This window comes from Sceloporus occidentalis, unplaced genomic scaffold (assembly GCF_023333645.1).
Source record: "Sceloporus occidentalis isolate IW3139 unplaced genomic scaffold, rSceOcc1.0.p SCAF_365, whole genome shotgun sequence".
Lineage (NCBI taxonomy): Eukaryota > Metazoa > Chordata > Lepidosauria > Squamata > Phrynosomatidae > Sceloporus > Sceloporus occidentalis.
Window position 1 is genome coordinate 89,325 of NW_028317345.1, and position 17,756 is coordinate 107,080.

The 17,756-nt window shown below is 47.7% G+C and overlaps 1 protein-coding gene across 1 annotated transcript; it reads right to left on the minus strand.

Moving 5' to 3' along the window:
• Positions 1 to 8,188: 8,188 nt before the first annotated feature.
• Positions 8,189 to 17,292, minus strand: LOC149273586 (tandem C2 domains nuclear protein-like). Its single transcript, XM_089506130.1, has 11 exons — positions 17,232 to 17,292; positions 15,254 to 15,484; positions 14,834 to 15,004; positions 14,553 to 14,641; positions 13,678 to 13,753; positions 13,124 to 13,224; positions 12,357 to 12,473; positions 11,485 to 11,676; positions 10,483 to 10,597; positions 9,919 to 10,118; positions 8,189 to 8,299 (listed from the first exon to the last, which is right to left on the minus strand). Exons 1-11 carry the CDS (start codon positions 17,290 to 17,292, stop codon positions 8,189 to 8,191), a joined length of 1,464 nt encoding a protein of 487 aa, XP_089362256.1.
• Between the last annotated feature and the right edge of the window lie 464 nt (positions 17,293 to 17,756).

The window sequence follows — 17,756 nt, forward strand, 5'->3', positions numbered from 1 at the left end:
CACGTAGGGCAGGGCCTAGACCCCGAACTCTCCTTACACACTATCCCGTACAGCAGGGCCTAGTCCCCGCGTTCTCCTCACACGTTACACCGTACGGCAGGGCCTAGTCCCAGGGATCTCCTCTCACGTTACACCCTACTGTAGGCCCTAGTCCCCAGGCTTTACTGTCACTAGTAGCCGGTGCAAAACGGCCTAGTCCCCAGGCTCTCCCGTTCCCCCCACGATATGACAGGCCCCAATCCTCGGGCTCTCCTGACTCGTGCGGCCGGACAGGCTCCGCCTCCAGGCCCCGGACCCCCGGCCTTTCCTGCTGCACACGCCGCGTGTCCCCTGGCTCAATGGGTGTCCCCTCCCGGCTGGCGCCAAGTGCTGGTGCCGGGCCCCGGGGCCCCCTTCGTGTTGGCGGGAAGCCTTGGGTTCAGTGATCCCGACTCTCCGCTGCTACCGCCGTCGCCCGGTGTCTCCGCCCTCCGTGCCCGGGCCCAGTGTGTCAGTCACAGCGCCGCCATCTTGCCTCCTCCTACCCCACACTCCGCCGAGGGAGGGGGGCAGCACTGAGTACCCCAAAACACACAGGAGGGGGGCAGAGAAAGTCCCACCCCCGGGCAAACACCCCCATCATCCAGGGGGTATTGGATAATAACTATTATTATTTCAAAAAAATTAATGTAATTATAACAAATAATATTCCTCAGAATTGAATGTCTAAACTATAAATTGGGGAAAATACTGCGTTTCAGTCACATATGAGGCCGACCGACCCATATATTATATTATAAATAATGATATATATATTAAATATCACTGAACAATATATAATAATCTATAAATAATAATATATATTAAATATCACTGAACTGTATATAACTGTATATAATATTCTATAAATAAAAATATATATTAAATGTCACTGAACAAACTATTCAATAAATAATGATATATATTAAATATTACTGAATGGTATATAATATTATATAAATAATGACTTATATTAAATGTCACTGAATGGTATATAATATTATATAAATAATGACTTATATTAAATGTCACTGAATGGTATATAATATTGTATAAATAATAATATATATTAAATACCGTATCACTGAACGGTATATAATATTCTATAAATAATGATACATATTAAATGTCACTGAACAATTTATTCTATAAATAATGATTTATATGAAATATCACTGAACGATATATATATAATATTATATAAATTATGATATATATATATATTAAATATCACTGAACGGTATATAATATCCTATAAATAATAATATATATTAAATATCACTGAACGATTTATTCTATAAATAATGATATATATTAAATATCACTGAACGGTATATAATATTCTATAAATAATGATATATATTAAATATCACTGAACGATTTATTCTATAAATAATGATATATATATATTAAATATCACTGAACGGTATATAATATTCTGTAAATAATGATATATATTAAATATCACTGAATGTGAACGAGCCTTAATTTATGTTCGGCTGCTGGGCCTTTACTGAGGTTCACCTGTTTGCAAGTAGGAACAGGGCTCCTAGGGAGGACGTCCAACACGATGCCAGCCTCATACCCTATCTCTGTGTAACAAAAGGTAAAACCGTCAGCATTCACCCATTACCATGGAAACAATATAGTTCCCCCCTATTGGGGAACCCATCTACCCCATCTGGCCCTCTTGCCCCTGACTCTTGCCCAGTCCTAGTAAAGTAATTAAACGTGTTTGTGATCAGAGCCTGTTGCACCTACACTATCCACACTCTATAGGGTCATTGTTCAGATGGGGCAAAAGGGGCAGTTGCTCCAGGCTTAAAAAACTCCACGCAGCGGGTCCTTCTACCCGTTGGCGAAAGGAAGGGAAAGAAAACATGGGGGGAAACTGGAATAAAATTGAGACAAAGGGGCAAAATGGAAGCTCTTCTTAAGTATTTTATGCACAGGAATGAAGTTTAGAGGCCATAAACTAAAACTAGAGCCTGAGATGGGATGTAAGAATGTTTTACATTACTGGGTAGATAAGTGGAACAGCCTCCCAGCAGAGGTGGTAGAGGGTAATACAGTGAGGGTATTAAACATGCATGGGATAGACATACGGCTCCTGAATCCAAGACGAGACCAACGACTGATTAAGGAGAAACGGGTGACTAGACGGGGGCCGGATGGGGCCGATCCACCGGCAGGTTTTAGGCTAAAAGTTATAAAAGTTATTTGACACGTAATAAAAAATTGTGTCCGTTTAAAAAAAAATAATTTGTCAGTCAATAAAAACGTATCTTCCGGAGATTTTTCAGGTTTAAATTCACGCGCCCGGACATGTTCAGGTCGGGGTCATCGGGATGTGGATCCCGTTCGCCACCAGCAGGGGGAGCTGCGAGAGCGGCTAAAAAATATATATTTCCCAAACAGAATCCGCTGAAGATTTCAGACTTTATAACCCGGCACATGAATTGTTGCTAATTTATCATCATTCTGAAATGAGTTCCAAGAATAACACTGGTTGCTATAGTGATTGCACTTGCTGCGTTATACTGGAATTTTAATCTGTTATTGTAGGAGGAAGAAACAAACCAAAAATCATACACAGATCCTAATAAATATATTTACTCACTGTCTCTCGTCCATCCACATGAAATATATTTGCAGTAAACGTGGGGGAAGGCATCCTGTGTTGAAGACAATGTTGGTGGCAGAGATGGGATCCATAAAACCCCCCAAATAGAACGTTCTAATCCGTAATGTATCCAGTACCTTGCTACAGAAAGGAAACTATCAAATGTAAATGAATTAGCGGGGATGAAGGGATCTTCAAACCATGGTATAGAATATGAAAGTTTCTGAACCCCCACTTCTTGGGATTTATTGGCTGATGAATGAGAAACAACGTTGCAGACCACCCAAAAAATGTAAATGCCCAGAGAGGTACGCTTTTCTTTTATGTGGTTAGAGGGGTGGCTAAGAAAATTTCTTTATTTACCCCCTTTAATTTATAAAGCCGGTTCCTGCAGTTTCTATACACATTATCGGGGCTTTTAGGGCCGTAGAACCCTGCGATACCCTCATACCCAGCAAACATTCTGAGCTCCTAGAAAAGAGGGGCAACAGGGGAGGAGGGAGGGGCATCAGGGGGACTGGCCAGACTAAACAAGGACACATGGGAGGTATGCCGATGAGTATACATTAGATATCTCCTGTGGCCCGTCAGTTATTTCCGTGTTGTCGCCCATGTTGGGTCATCGCGTATCCTGTAGGGGCTGCAGGCTCTGTGCTCGCCGGTGACGCGAGAGTAACGATAAGTGGATTGTTTGCAGTTTTCTGGGTGGCCTTTCTGGTATTTATTGTTATTATTACATTTTATTTATTATTACATTTATTTTATAGCAGCTTCCGGAGATTCGATTTCCACGCCTTTAACCTTTACAGCCAACTTGGGATCAATTTATGGAAAATGTACATAAAATCAAAAGGGACGTCATATGGAATAAATCATGTTTTTATTGGAGCATAAACAGTAATATAACCCCCCAGCGCTGTATACAGTAATATAACTCCCCAGCGCTGTATACAGTAATATAACCCCCAGCGCTGTATACAGTAATATAACCCCCCAGCGCTGTATACAGTAATATAACCCCCAGTGCTGTATACAGTAATATAACCCCCCAGTGCTGTATACAGTAATATAACCCCCAGCGCTGCATACAGTAATATAACCCCCAGCGCTGTATACAGTAATATAACCCCCCAGCACTGTATAAAGTAATATAACCCCCAGCGCTGTATACAGTAATATAACCCCCAGCGCTGTATACAGTAATAAACCCCCCAGCGCTGTATAAAGTAATGCCAGTCGGTGTTGACAAAAATCCTGGTTTTATCCCATTTTGTTCCAATATTTTATCTGCAGACCTGGAGGCTACCATTTTTGGGTGCTTTTTCCCGATCAAACACCACAGACTTTCATTAGTCAGAGTGTCTGTCTGGGTGATTAAGTCGGTGGCAAAAACCTGGTTTTGACAATTTTTCTTTCCGATAAACTCCCTTTATCTGCAGATCTGGAGCGGCCGTTGCTGTCAGTCATGTGATATTTTGGGTGATTTTCCCGGCTCAAACACCACACTGAGCTGATGCTTTATGGCGATGCTAATGAAGTCCCTTCCTCCATAGACTTTCATTAGTCAGAGAGTCCGACTGAGTGATTAAGACTGAGCCATTCTATTGCTCCCCACAGGCAGTATGATAAGGAGTCGGGGGGTTTAGTAGATTGGGGGTCAGATAACAGAGCGAGAATCATACAAATGGCTGATATGCAGCTGCCTGAAAACATTATATTACGGGGGGGAAAAACTACAACTGGGGGATAAAAGAAGTTTAGCAACAGAATGGTTTAATGGCTGCTCCCCCATGGTGAATGTAATGAAGGCGACATTCCTGCGTCAGAGCGCCAGGTGACCGACTTTGAAATGTTTGCTCGGTGCTTTCTCTATTAATGTCGATACATTGTGTTCCGTGTGCTTATTAAACAGAAGAGAAACATGATATAACTCATTCTCTCCCCGTCGCAGACAGCCCATTCATACCTGCAATCAGCTTGTGTTCTTTATGAGCACAAACACTTGTGATCGATGGCCCCATTGTCCTACGACGGCCCGTGGGTTACGTAGACGTGAGTTAACCTGTTAGTGCCTGGGAACGGTCCAACACTTTGCAGGGTGCTGCCACTTCTTGTCATTGCAAGGGTTAACACAAAAAAGACTAATAATAACTCATTCTTGTTATACGTCATTAATAATTCTAATATAATGCAGTCCTTTGATCGGTGGAAACAGAAAAACACGCTTAGAATTTTATCCCATCTAATTAACTAAATTTTCTAGCTGCTGTAAGACCCCCAAACCTTACTTTTTTTGTTGCCCTCGTCCCGTGCAACCCTCAATTCCCATATTAAGGATTAAAATAGCTCTGGGGCAAATCATATATCTAGTGGGGTTAGCATTTGCCCTTCGACTGTCCTAAATTTGAGGACGTGGTCACCACTAGCAAGCGCTTTTGTTAGTTGCAATGCTCCAAGTGTCCACAAGGGGGAGACTCAAGTCAGAGACAGTGTGTCTGTATACTATATATATATTATGTGATTCCCCATTATATCACATTTTATATATATATATATTATGTGATTCCCCATTATATCACATTATATATATATATATATATATAATATGTGATTCCCCATTATATCACATTTTATATATATATATATATAATATGTGATTCCCCATTATATCACATTTTATATATATATATATAATATGTGATTCCCCATTATATCCACCAGCCGCTCAGGTCTTAGCCTTTGGCCGAGGGCTAGCAGCCAGTCCCCGGTAGTTATATAATGACGCAGGTCTCTCCGGGTGGTATTTACACAAATTGTTTGTATTCTGGAGGAATTGCCCTTGTGTGAACTTCGTCAGACGCCGATTCCATCCAAATCACGTGTCGTGGCAGGTTTATATATATGAACTATGTAAAGGGCATGGAGCACATGTTCCTCTGCCTTGGCGCCGAGATAAAGTCACGCGGTGTAAGGTACGGTACAGGTAATCAGCCGCTGGCACGCGGCCCACCCTGGCACTAACCCGGAACACCCTCTACTAACATAAAGCCGCTGGTAACAGTAACGAGGCTCCTGGATTACATCAAGAAACAGAACAGGAACCTCGCCGGCCGTTAACGTCAGATATTTGCATACGGGGACGCACATCAAGGAATACGCATTAACTTCCCAAAAATAGTTAACTAAGCAGAAGTTTTAGCTTTGGCAGGACGATGACGGCCCATTAACCCTGATAACTCGGCCCGTCCTCTTTAGAATCTGCCCGAGTTCCCAGATAATCAACTCCCCCACCACCCCAAGGATCTGCCCCATTCACATGGAAAATCGACCAAAAAGAACCAGCCTCTTCACCCCCCCCCCCCCGAGAATCTACCTCGCGGTCTCTACACCCAGCACCCTATCCACAATCTCCTCCGTCTTCTGCGCCCGTGGGGACGCCGACCAATAATGAAGAAGAAGTCCGGCCTCGAGCAATAAAGTGTTAGGGCAGGGGTAAAAACAGGGCAGGGGTAAAAACAGGGCAGGGGTGAAGCAAATCGCCTCTCCTATAGGAGTTGGGGGGGGGATGAAACAAATGGAAGGGTTTCCTGATAATGGATGTCGTTATTCTCTACAAACAATTACAGGATATTTCACACAGTGAAGAAGGTGGACGACAATTCCCATCATCCTCTGAATCGTGGCTCGTAAGGCAGCCGTGAGTATCTCTCTCACACAGGCATCCGTCACATTGTAACAAGCGCTAAAAACAGACAACAAGCGAAATCCCCCCCCCCCAAAGTCCTGGACACGTTACATTTTTTTGGGGTGAGAAAGTGGGATAACGTTTATTTTGGTGAATAAATTAGTAAAGTGGCCGTTAGAGCAGCAAAAGGAGGTTTTCGTGGCCTTGTGGCAGACAAGGGGTTAAGTACGCCGCTGGCCGGAGACCTGGATGATTCAGCGCAGACAGACACGGTGTTGGCCGAGGCCAGCGAGATCCCGTCAGCGTTCCGTGATATTATCAGTGCTGTTAGAACAAACAACACGCAACAGGGGAGCCTCCCCAGAACAAACCCGGGGGCCGCGCCGGACGGGCGGCAGGAACTCGCTGCTCGAGCTCCGGGTGATAAGGATGTGCCCATAAAATCACCTCTTCCCTTCCTGCGACGAGCTGATTTATAGACGTGTTGATAAAATGTCATTCTTCCGCTAGCGTGTGAATGACATGTCATGAAAAACATGCTATGACATCACATGATTAACCATTTTATTGCCAGGGGAAGGCCAATACGATATGATACTAGCATCTGCCGTATGAGATACATGTATGAGATAATGTTAATTACAGTGTAATAAACCACGCTTTGGACCCGGAACGTTAGCCGGTCCCCGACACCCAGCACGTCCGGCCCTCCATCATTACACGCGGCTTCACCTTTATTAGTAATGAAAGTGTTAATAAATACGCAGAGGCCGGCATTGAGTACTTTTACGTTTGAAGGGAACCTTCTAATTCCGATCCATGACAGGGTCGCCGGTGACACGTGTCAATAAACACATATATGTACAATGTACCAGGACGTGCGCTCACCGAGGCTGTCAGCGATGGGCAGGGAACGCCTGCGTTACACGAAATACAGAATAACTTCGCATTGTGATTCCACAATCAGACGCAAGTAACACGGAATGGTGACGGTCACGTGACGGTAACACGGAATGGTGACGGTCACGTGACGGTAACACGGAATGGTGACGGTCACGTGACGGTAACACGGAATGGTGACGGTCACGTGACGGTAACACGGAATGGTGAGGGTCACGTGACGGTAACACGGAATGGTGAGGGTCACGTGACGGTAACACGGAATGTGAGGGTCAGCTGGAAGTAATGGTGATCATCGGGTGATGATGATGTGAAATGATCAGGCTGAAGTATCATGGGATGGTGAGGATCAGGTCGAGGTATCATGGAGGAACATGGAGGAACGTGTGCGCCTCGCTCCCTGCGTGTATATGCGTACCTGCGCGGCCCAAACTCTAGGAGGCGCCACCAAGTAAACAAACTCTGAGATTTAGATGAATTTTCACTAAAATAACGTTCAGCGAAGCAAACTTGGGTTGCTTGACGGATCCCAAAGACACCGGAATCACTGCCCGTGCCATTCGCCCCCCCTCACGTCCATTACAATCTGCTACACAGCGGCGGCCCCCGGGGGCCGTTATACCTGTGTGTGACCGATCGTCCTGTAGGTATATATATATATACAGATCCCATCTCTTTACATTATTCATAATTTCGCCCCATATTAGAAACCATAAGGTACATCCTGCGCTGCGTGATCCGCAGTGATGTCATTATCCATCATATTGACGTCCGACGTATTCGTTACCGTGGCGATCGTCGGGCTATAACGTTATTATCTCTGCCCGGGAAATAAAAGTGGTAACAGGGTCCTTGTCTTGAAGATTGGGGGTTAGCTCAGTTCTATTACTTCGGCATAACCCCAAAATACTTTAACCCCCCCCCCCCCGGGTAAGTCTGTTTCTCTCCGATCCCTAGCAGCTTCAGGAAAGGTTCAGCTTGTGCCATTTCATTACCACCTTTTCCGGGTGGCTGATCGTGTCTGTCCACTGATCTGCCGCTTCCGAGCTGTTGCTGTCGCTGCTGATCCAGACCTGCAGACGAAGAGAATGAAGGATGAAGTCAGGAACGTTTCCAGAAGCAGAGAACCCCCCCCGACACGAGACGCGGCCCTGCTCCGGCCCCCCTAACCATCTCCTTTAGACTGTAAGCTCTTGTACTTTTGGGAGAGTCGACCTGCATCGGCGTTCTTTCCCCTGTCAAGTTTACTGTCCTTTTTTAAGTAACGCCTGTCACATTTACTGCACTCCAGCAAAGCCTTAGAATCCGATTCCTCTCGGTAACATCACCCCTCGCTCTTACCGCAGACGTTAAACATACATGTCTAAATACACGCGTCTTCCCAGCTCACGTTCCGTGTCCAGGGCGATTCCTGCCGCGTGTCACGTGTTTTGGGGACAGCTGCACCTGCGGCGATCTCCTCCGAGCCAAGGCAGAGATCCGACTTCCCCGTGTTTATTAGTTTTTTTGGGGCTTGTGGAGAGAAGCCTGGCTGCTTCCCAAAACGCGTTAGGAAAGGGAGCAGCCGGTCCGTGTCCCCCCCGCCCCCCCCCCAACGGCACAGAGGACTCAGTGTCTGCCTGAGAAGCCCCACAAAAGGGCCGTAATTAGACTCCGATCCGATCCGGACTTTCATTCATTATAAAAGTAAGCGGAGGGCGCCCTTAAATATTCGAGGGACTGAGGAGCGGGCTTAGACAATACGCCCCTTTTCACGCAAACAGATTCTGATAACGCGCTTGTGGCCGCCACTCACGATCGTTCCTTCTGAAACCCGATTAATATCCAAACTTCTATTCTTTAGGAGCCAATATTATTCACACAATATATTTTTGGGGGTATTTCCCCCCCCTGGTTTAAAGTTGGGGGGGGCAATTTTTTTAAGTTTAATTTAATCTATAATGAGTTGGATAGAGCTTCACGTCATGAATATAACCGAGTATTACGTAAATCCAGAAATCGAAGTGCTATTTTTGGTTGCGTGGGATAGTGGTCCCCCGCATCTCCCGCCAAGCGCGGATAAACCCCCGCCAGAGGTATCGGGTTCGCTGCCCATTGTCACCAAACGTAAGCTAATCCCTACGGTTGGACCGCCTGTAACATGTATTTAAAGAACACAATGGATGAATGGGTTGCTTTTAAGAAAGCGAAACGCGTTGCCCTCGATGTAATTCATACGGCCGGCGGGAGAAAATCTTTTACGGAGAATCGTAAGACGATCTTCCCTGTTCTTGGAAGCGTTGGAGACGATGAAAGGACGGTCTGTTTCCACCCTGAAGTCATGGAAATAAACCGTCGGGGGGTGAAAAGTCTACGGCACGGCGCAGTCACCCCTCCGGGGGCAAAATCTTCAGGGGGGGGGGGTTTAAAGTCACCCCGGCCAATTGACTCACTTGTAGAAGCCCAACGATGGCAAAGGAACGTCCGTGGCTGGTTTGCTTAGACGTTTTATAATGTGTGCCCCCCCCGTAGGATCCACAATTGTTTCCGTAATTAACAAATGCTTGTTTTTCAACTTAATAGCCATAATAGTTGAAGCGACCCCCCCCCCCCGCGCTTCATGAAAGACGTGAAGTTCTAGAACTCCAAGAACCAAACATTCCACCCGATTCTTTATTATTCCACCCCGATTCCCAGCCACCCTCATTCCTACCTGACCGATGAAATGCTTCCGCCTCACCGAGCTGCGACTGTAAAGTTTGACCAGAAAGTTGATTCCCTCCTCTTTCTGCGACACGGGGAAGGTCATGGTCTCCCCCCAGGTGACCCGTCCGCTCGTGGCCTTCAGGGGCCGCGTCTTCTTCTTGTACATCAGCCCCTCGGTGCTGAACATCTCCGCTTTCACGAAGAAATCTGCGGGAGTCACCATAGAACCCGTCACGTTCCGAAATCATTAACCCTTTCAGCGAATGGGGGGGGGGTTAAAGCATCAACCCTATCAGTGCCAGCCTAACCGGGGATAAATCCGCTTAACGGCCTCAATATGAAACCGTACTAATAATGATAGTTTTTAATGTAAAATTCCCCAAATCCTTCTTTTCTGCAGCTATTAATGTTTCTGATGGGGGGGGGGGTCATTAAAAACTTGGACTAAAACCCCGGTTCTGATCCCCAGTTCCACCTGATCCGCTCAGACTACTGCCGCACGTTCAGGAATTCCGATGGGCTGCCAAACGCCATGGTAACGGTGCCACAAACGGACTCCCGTCGGACTTACTCAGAGAGAGCGGGGTCGATGAGCCGGGCAGGTTCTGGGCTTTTAGGATCTGCAGCTGAATCCTGCTGTTTATTGCTTGAAAACAGGTCCCGATCTGCAGCTCGGCGTGACAGACCTGCGCGGACCAGCAAGGAAATGGTTAAACAGGAATCTTTGCGCATTATAGACCCCGCTGGGATCATATAGAAGACCCCCAGTCTCCTGCCAGCCCCCCCCCCACCCCAGTTTCGTGGCCCCCCTCTGACTCCGAAAAGGATTAAACGGTTAAATAACAGGTGGGCTTGAAATATGAGGGATAACAAAAGCTACCCGACGGGCCCGACACGCAGACAATGCCAATCGCCATGACAATAGCCACGGCAGACAATGCCAATCGCCATGACAATAGCCACGGCAGACAATGCCAATCGCCATGACAATAGCCACGGCAGACAATGCCAATCGCCATGACAATTGCCACGGCAGACAATGCCAATCGCCATGACAATAGCCACGGCAGACAATGCCAATCGCCATGACAATAGCCACGGCAGACAATGGCAATCGCCATGACAATAGCCACGGCAGACAATGGCCGCTGGGCCACCTCGCAGCAAAATTCCTGCACGGAAGCTGCCGTCCCACCTAGAGAGCCGTAAAAGACCGCCGGGCCAGCAGCTGTGGGATCCGGCGTGACCCGCCTGCCCCGGGGGGGGCTCTTATTTGCTCTCCCACCACTTCAAAGCTCCTCTCGTCCCCAGGGCGTCCCATCACTGGGGGCTGACGTCATGGAAACGACACACAAAAAAGGTTTTACTGCGTTCTAAAACGGTGCAAATAATAATAAAAAAAAGCCGGACTGGTAGACAAATAACGCTTGTGTTTGCCCGGACCCCGCCGCGGAGGGTTCCGTTTACTTTACTGCTGGGGAGGAAATATTTTCTGAATTCCTGTCCAGACGCTACGTGCGCGGGGGGGGGGTATTCACTATGAGGACGGAACGCCGAGTCCTTCTTCACTCACGGACACTTTGGACGACGGCACCACGTCCAGCCAATACTCCCTCTCGTCCTCGCTGAGGTCGCGCAGGGACACGGAGCACTTGCTGATGGTTCTTTTCCTGGGGGTCAGGCTGAGGACCTTAAAAACGAGCCGCGCCGACTGCAGGGTCTGCAGCTTGATGGCGAACACAAAGGTCTCCATGAAGTCCATGTCCTGCGGGGAAGGAGGAAGAACTCAGCATCTTGGGGCCGACGGGGTAGATTTGGGGGGCAAGCAGGCAAAAACACTAGGCCGGCGCCTGCGTGACGATGTAAGCGCGTCTGCCGGCTGGTTATGAGTGCGAGTGTGTGTTGCTGACGGCCAGCGGCACGCCGGGCATTCCCTACCTGTCTGGGGCTGAACTGAGTTAGAAAAGATACAAGAATAAACCCTGAAGAGTTGCCATGGAAACGTCACATTTTTCTGCTTCCGTGGCAACAAGCACGACAGAACCAGAAAGTACGGCATGAGTCACAAACGGATTTCTTCCTGCACCGCGGAGCAGGAAGTTCTACTTTTCTGTACTTTTTGGACACGGAAGAAACTTTCTGCCAAAATCTATCATAGTTCACTTCTTTGTAGCTTATCATACCCCCCGATCCCTGCTTTAACTCAGGTGACTCTGCTACGAAGACCTGCAGTTACTGCCTGGGATGATTCGTATTGTAACATAAAGTGTTACTTTTACTTAAAGCCCGATCAGCAGTAAATTGGGGCAGGCCCCGGGCACGGTAACGGCCTGGCGACCAGGATTCCTGGTTTGGGGTAAACGGGAAATCACTTTTTTTTTTTCTTTGAAAATACCCCATTACTGAGACTTAAAACGAGATAACGCCGCCGTCTCCCGGACTTACCAGAGCGCCTTCCTTAGCAGATGACTTAAACTGCACCGGTTTGGGTAACGTAATGATACCTTTTACGCAGATACTCGGACTTTCTCCGCAGCCCGACGGCCAACTCAGATCTTTTAACTAAGAGAAAAAAAAAGGCAAAATCCTGTGATTTACGTTCAATTAACTCCGTCCTATTACTTTTAATTGGCAGGCACTTATTGGCAGTCTGGTATGTGAGTGTGCGCTCTCACTCCCTTTTATACTTGGCTTCTCAAAATTCTATTTTTTTTTTAATTTGAAGTCTAATCGTGAATAGATTAATATAAGGAGGGGGTAGGAAGAAAAAGGATTACCCCCCCCCCCATCTGTGCTACCCCGGGAGCATGGGGCAAACAGACGGCCGCTGCATGCAAAGTGGGGGGGCTTCAATATTTAAAAAAAAAAAAAAAATTAGACAATAAAATTTATTTAAAAAAATGACCATTTGGTTGAAAAATGTTTTTATTTTAAATAAAATGAACATTGTTAAAAAAATGAATAATAAAAAAAAAAAGAATATTCTGTTACAGTCAATTTAAAAAAGACAAAAAGGAGCGTGAGAAATCAATAAAAGGAGCCAGTCAGGGAGCGGGGTGTGTGTGTGGGGGGGGCTGCCGTTATACTTGAACGTGTCCTGGCAGTCATAGTGTTAACCCGGCCCTGGCATTAAGCTTTGTGTAAACTGGCATTAATGTGTAATAAGACACTGCGCTCCGTGAGCAGGGATAAAGAGACTTCTGTGTCCTCACCTGCAGCATGGTGATCCAGATTTGCTCCACGGCCGAGACGTATCGCACTTTGAAATTCAGCCTCCCCAATTCCCTCTCGTCCCCCGATAATGTGATTGTATCTGAAACACGCGGTTAATGAGCGGAAAACCCCCGTTAGTGTAAAATACTTGGAATGTATTAGAATTCAGCCAATAGGAGATGGACTCTCTGCCCTGCTTATCTTCTATTGGCTGCTCATCCTAATTCCTATTTATTGCCTCCAGCATCACGAGCCGGGGGCTAAACGTTCTACAAATCGAATCGCGATGACATTTATCAATAACGACGGAAAAAGGAGGATTATGCCAAAAATATTCAATCGGAACAAAATAATCCGAGCGATCCGTCCGAAAAGGCCATCGGGGGACATTGGGGGTAAATCGGGGATATATCGGGGGTAAATCGGGGGAAAATCGGGGATATATCGGGGGTAAATCGGGGGTAAATCGGGGATATATCGGGGGTAAATCGGGGATATATCGGGGGTAAATCAGGGATAAATCAGGGGTAAATCGGGGATACCGCGTCCTTACCCAGACTCCGGTTACTGCCCTGGGAATCCTTTCTGGAGGAGTTGCTGCTCCGGATGCTGGAGACCGAATCGTATCGCTGGAAACACAGAAACCACAGAATGTGAAACCCAGAACCCGCCGGCAGATCGGCCCCCAGCGGCCCCCGTCTAGTCACCCGTCTCTCCTGCTGTAAAGACTCAAACCTTAATCAGTTGTTGGTCTCATCTTAGATTCAGGAGCCGTATGTCTCTCCCATGCATGCTTATATTCCCCTCACTGTATTACCCTCTACCACCTCTGCTGGGAGGCTGTTCCACTTATCTACCAACCTCTTAAGGTTACAGGTTAAAAAGCAGAGCATTGCTCCATACCTGCCGGCTGAGATAGTCTGCCAGGTGCTGAGCAGGCGCTCCTTAAATATTACACAACATGTATTTGCCAAGCAATTCATTGATTAACCCTTTAAGCATCTGCTTTGCGAGGAGTTGTTCTTCTTGCGACAGGTTTAACCCTGTCTTTGCCAAGCTCAACAACTCAGTAAACCCCATAAGCTGATTTAACATGCATGGAGCGCGCCAGGAATGGGGTGGAAAAACCCCGGACATCTTTACTCTTCAAAGATCCGGACCTGCCTCACGCACTTTGTTTAAATAAAGCCTCCTAATGCCTCCGGTCAGAGTTACTTCGCACATTTATTGTTCTGCATTCCGTCCGTTTCCTGATACAATAGCTGCCATCTCTCTGCAATCTGTACCGCAGGTTCTCGCCGAGACCCAGTTCCATGTATACCTTTCCCTTATTCTCTCACTGTATCACCCTCTACCACTTCTGATGGGAGGCTGCTCCACGTATCTACCCCCCTTCTCAGTAAAGTAAAACGTCTCTTGTTCTCGTACCTGGAAGCATCGCGTGGGACCCGCCAGATCGTACAGCGAGCTGCTCAGAACCGGAGCGTCGGCCGCTTTAATGTTCCTCAAATCACAAACTGAAAGGTAGACGGAAGCAAAAGAATCACCACGGAGCCGCATGTCTATCCCATGCAGGAGGCGCGTAGCTACTACTCCCACAATGCTCAGCCAACCACCCACACCTTCCTTTTTTTGGGATGCGGGATGAGCGTCATGGGAGTTGCAGCTCCCCGCCTGCAGGCGCCGCGGACGCAGTCATCGGCCCTCACCTGATCCGTAGAGCCGGGCCGAGCCGGGGGCCGCTTCTCCCCGCCTGCCCAGGTCCGGTGAGGTGTGCTGCAGCACGTAGCTGGGGTTGTAGATGACATCGTAGTTCGGCCCCGGGTGATAGAAGGCGGACAGCTCTGCTTTGCGGTCGTTAAAGGTGGTCCTGGCGGACCCTGAAAGCCACAGGATATTCCAAATTACGTTAGAAAAGCAGTAAAAACGCACAGCGCCCCCCCACCCAGAAACCCGGGGGCCGCGGGGCCCTAGGAAAGGAACTCATTTAGGGCCCCATATCGCTTCTGTTAGAGCTCTCTGAGTGCCAAGTGCATGCGCGGCTCCTAAAGAAGTCTCGTAACGTATGGGTCTCGCTCTATGAGACGGGCGAGAAGTCTCTGTCCGCCGCCGGCCGCTTTCACTTCTACCTTTGAGTCCCTCCAGGTGAGACGGGCCGGAGAGCGCCCGCGGCTGGATATACGCCGGTTTGAACGTCGGGACCACGAACGGGACCTCTCGGCCGTCGGCCGGCAGCTTGGAGAGCAGATAATCCTCGCTGCACCCCACCTGTCTCTTTAGAGACACCGAGGACATGGGGGGCAGATCGACGATGTGAGAACCTTTCCGGGCCGCCTCAGACCGGTCTCTCTCCGCCAGGCCTGAAAAGACAGAAACGGGGAAACCTAGAACCTGCCGGTGGATCGGCCCCCAGCGGCCCCCGTATATACATCTCATTCGGATTAATGAACATTCTACATTCCAGTAGCCATTTTTTAAATAAAATCAGATCATTTTGGGTGATAATCTGGTCCGTTGAGGACATCCCGCGGTTTTTATCACTTTCGTGACGGGCGAAGCTGTTACCCCCCCCCCCCCCCGCCATAGGGCAGAACGGCAGATGCAGGGCGGCCGCTCCGGGGCAGGAAGAGCTTCTGCACTTAAAAGTAACCCTGCAACACTTCGTAGAGTCCCCTAATCCCATCACTCCAGCCAGCCGATGAAATAGAAACACAGAACCCTCCGACAGATCGGCCCCATTCGGCCCCCGTCTAGTCGCCCCCTACCCTCTACCACTTCGGCTGGGAGGCTGTTCCACTTAAACTCCCTGATCTTGTAGGTTATTAATTTATTATTATTGTTATTATTGTTTTTTTTATTGTTATTATTGTTGTTATTATAATTCTATTTTATTTATATAGCGTCAACAATTCCTGCAGCACTTCTTACAGTCCCTACACTCAAATCTAGATCTGACAGACCTGATACATTAGGCAGCGGCGGCTCGGCTCACGAGCTTACAATCTAGCTGGGTTTTTCCTTTTAAAACCGTTATATTCCGTATTTTGTTTTCTAAGCCCTCCCGATTCGCCCGACCGGCCGCTACAAATACAACGTATCTCAAACCGACCCCTTCCCGAGGCTCACATTCCAGTTCCCGTGTATTTTGTGAGTGTCCGGCTCACAAGAGGTTAATTTTCGCTCCGAGATGCTCTGAGTGGGCAGCTAGCGGGGTGAATATCCCGGGAGCGCGGAGGAGCGGGGGTGATGACTGCGCGTATGCACGCACTCCCTTAGTAAATAGATGAGGAGCGCGGAGACTCCCTTCGGATCTTAAATCCACAAATAGTTTGCGAAATCAAACGCCGAGTCACGGGCAGCGCCACGTCCCAGCACCAAGGGGGCTCGTCACATATCTGACTGGGGCAACAGCATGAACAATATTCCGACAGCATGTCCTGTTGGGTGGTGGATAAGTGGAACAGCCTCCCAGCAGAGGTGGTAGAGGGTAATACAGTGAGGGTATTAAACATGCATGGGATAGACATACGGCTCCTGAATCTAAGACGAGACCAACGACTGATTAATGTCTTTACAGCAGGAGGAACGGGCAACTAGACGGGGGCCGCCGGGGGCCGATCTGCTGCTGGTAATGGTATCAACATCTTGTCACAAATTAACCGTTTTAGTGTCACGCATTACACATTTCTCTGGCACTCCTGGAATATTTATGAATTTTACTATCGGGTAAAGAGATTCTATCACCATAGAAACAACTGACATTGTCCAATCAGCAGGGACATTCCATTGGTTGCTATGGTGTTAAGAAACTTTTCAAACTTTACATTAAACTCACTTAAAAAAAAATAAATAGAAAGATGTGGGGCAATCACCATGGAAACAATGGAATAATACCCCTGCTGATTGCACAAGGGAGGTAAGTGCAAAAAGGAATTCTCCTACGGCCTCCGCTGGGAGGCTGTTCCACTTATCTACCACCCTCTCATTAGAGTAAAACAGTTAAAAAAAAAAAAAAAAAAAAAAGAGAAGCTCCTGCATGCCCCGGCAGCATTCGGCACGGATCAGAGATTTATTTATTATTTATTTATTTATTTAATGGCCTCTCACCTCTTTTACTGTCAGTTTGGAAACATCCCTTGCAGCAGCTCTTTATAAACTCTGCAGCCATTATCCATGCGACTCTCCGCTAACCGGGGACCCAGCAGCGGCTCAGGGAGATGGTCCTGGTGATGAGAGGGAGATGGTCCTGGTGATGAGAAGGAGATGGTCCTGGTGATGGTCCAGGTGATGAGAAGGAGATGGTCCTGGTGATGGTCCTGGTGATGACAAGGAGATGGTCCTGGTGATGACAAGGAGATGGTCCTGGTGATGGTCCAGGTGATGAGAAGGAGGTGGCCCTGGTGATGGTCCTGGTGATGAGAAGGATCTGGTCTGGGTGATGAGAAGGAGATGGTCTTGGTGATGAGAAGGAGATGGTCTTGGTGATGAGAAGGAGATGGTCTTGGTGATGAGAAGGAGATGGTCTTGGTGATGAGAAGGAGATGGTCTTGGTGATGAGAAGGAGATGGTCTTGGTGATGAGAAGGAGATGGTCTTGGTGATGGGAAGGAGATGGTCTGGGTGATGAGAAGGA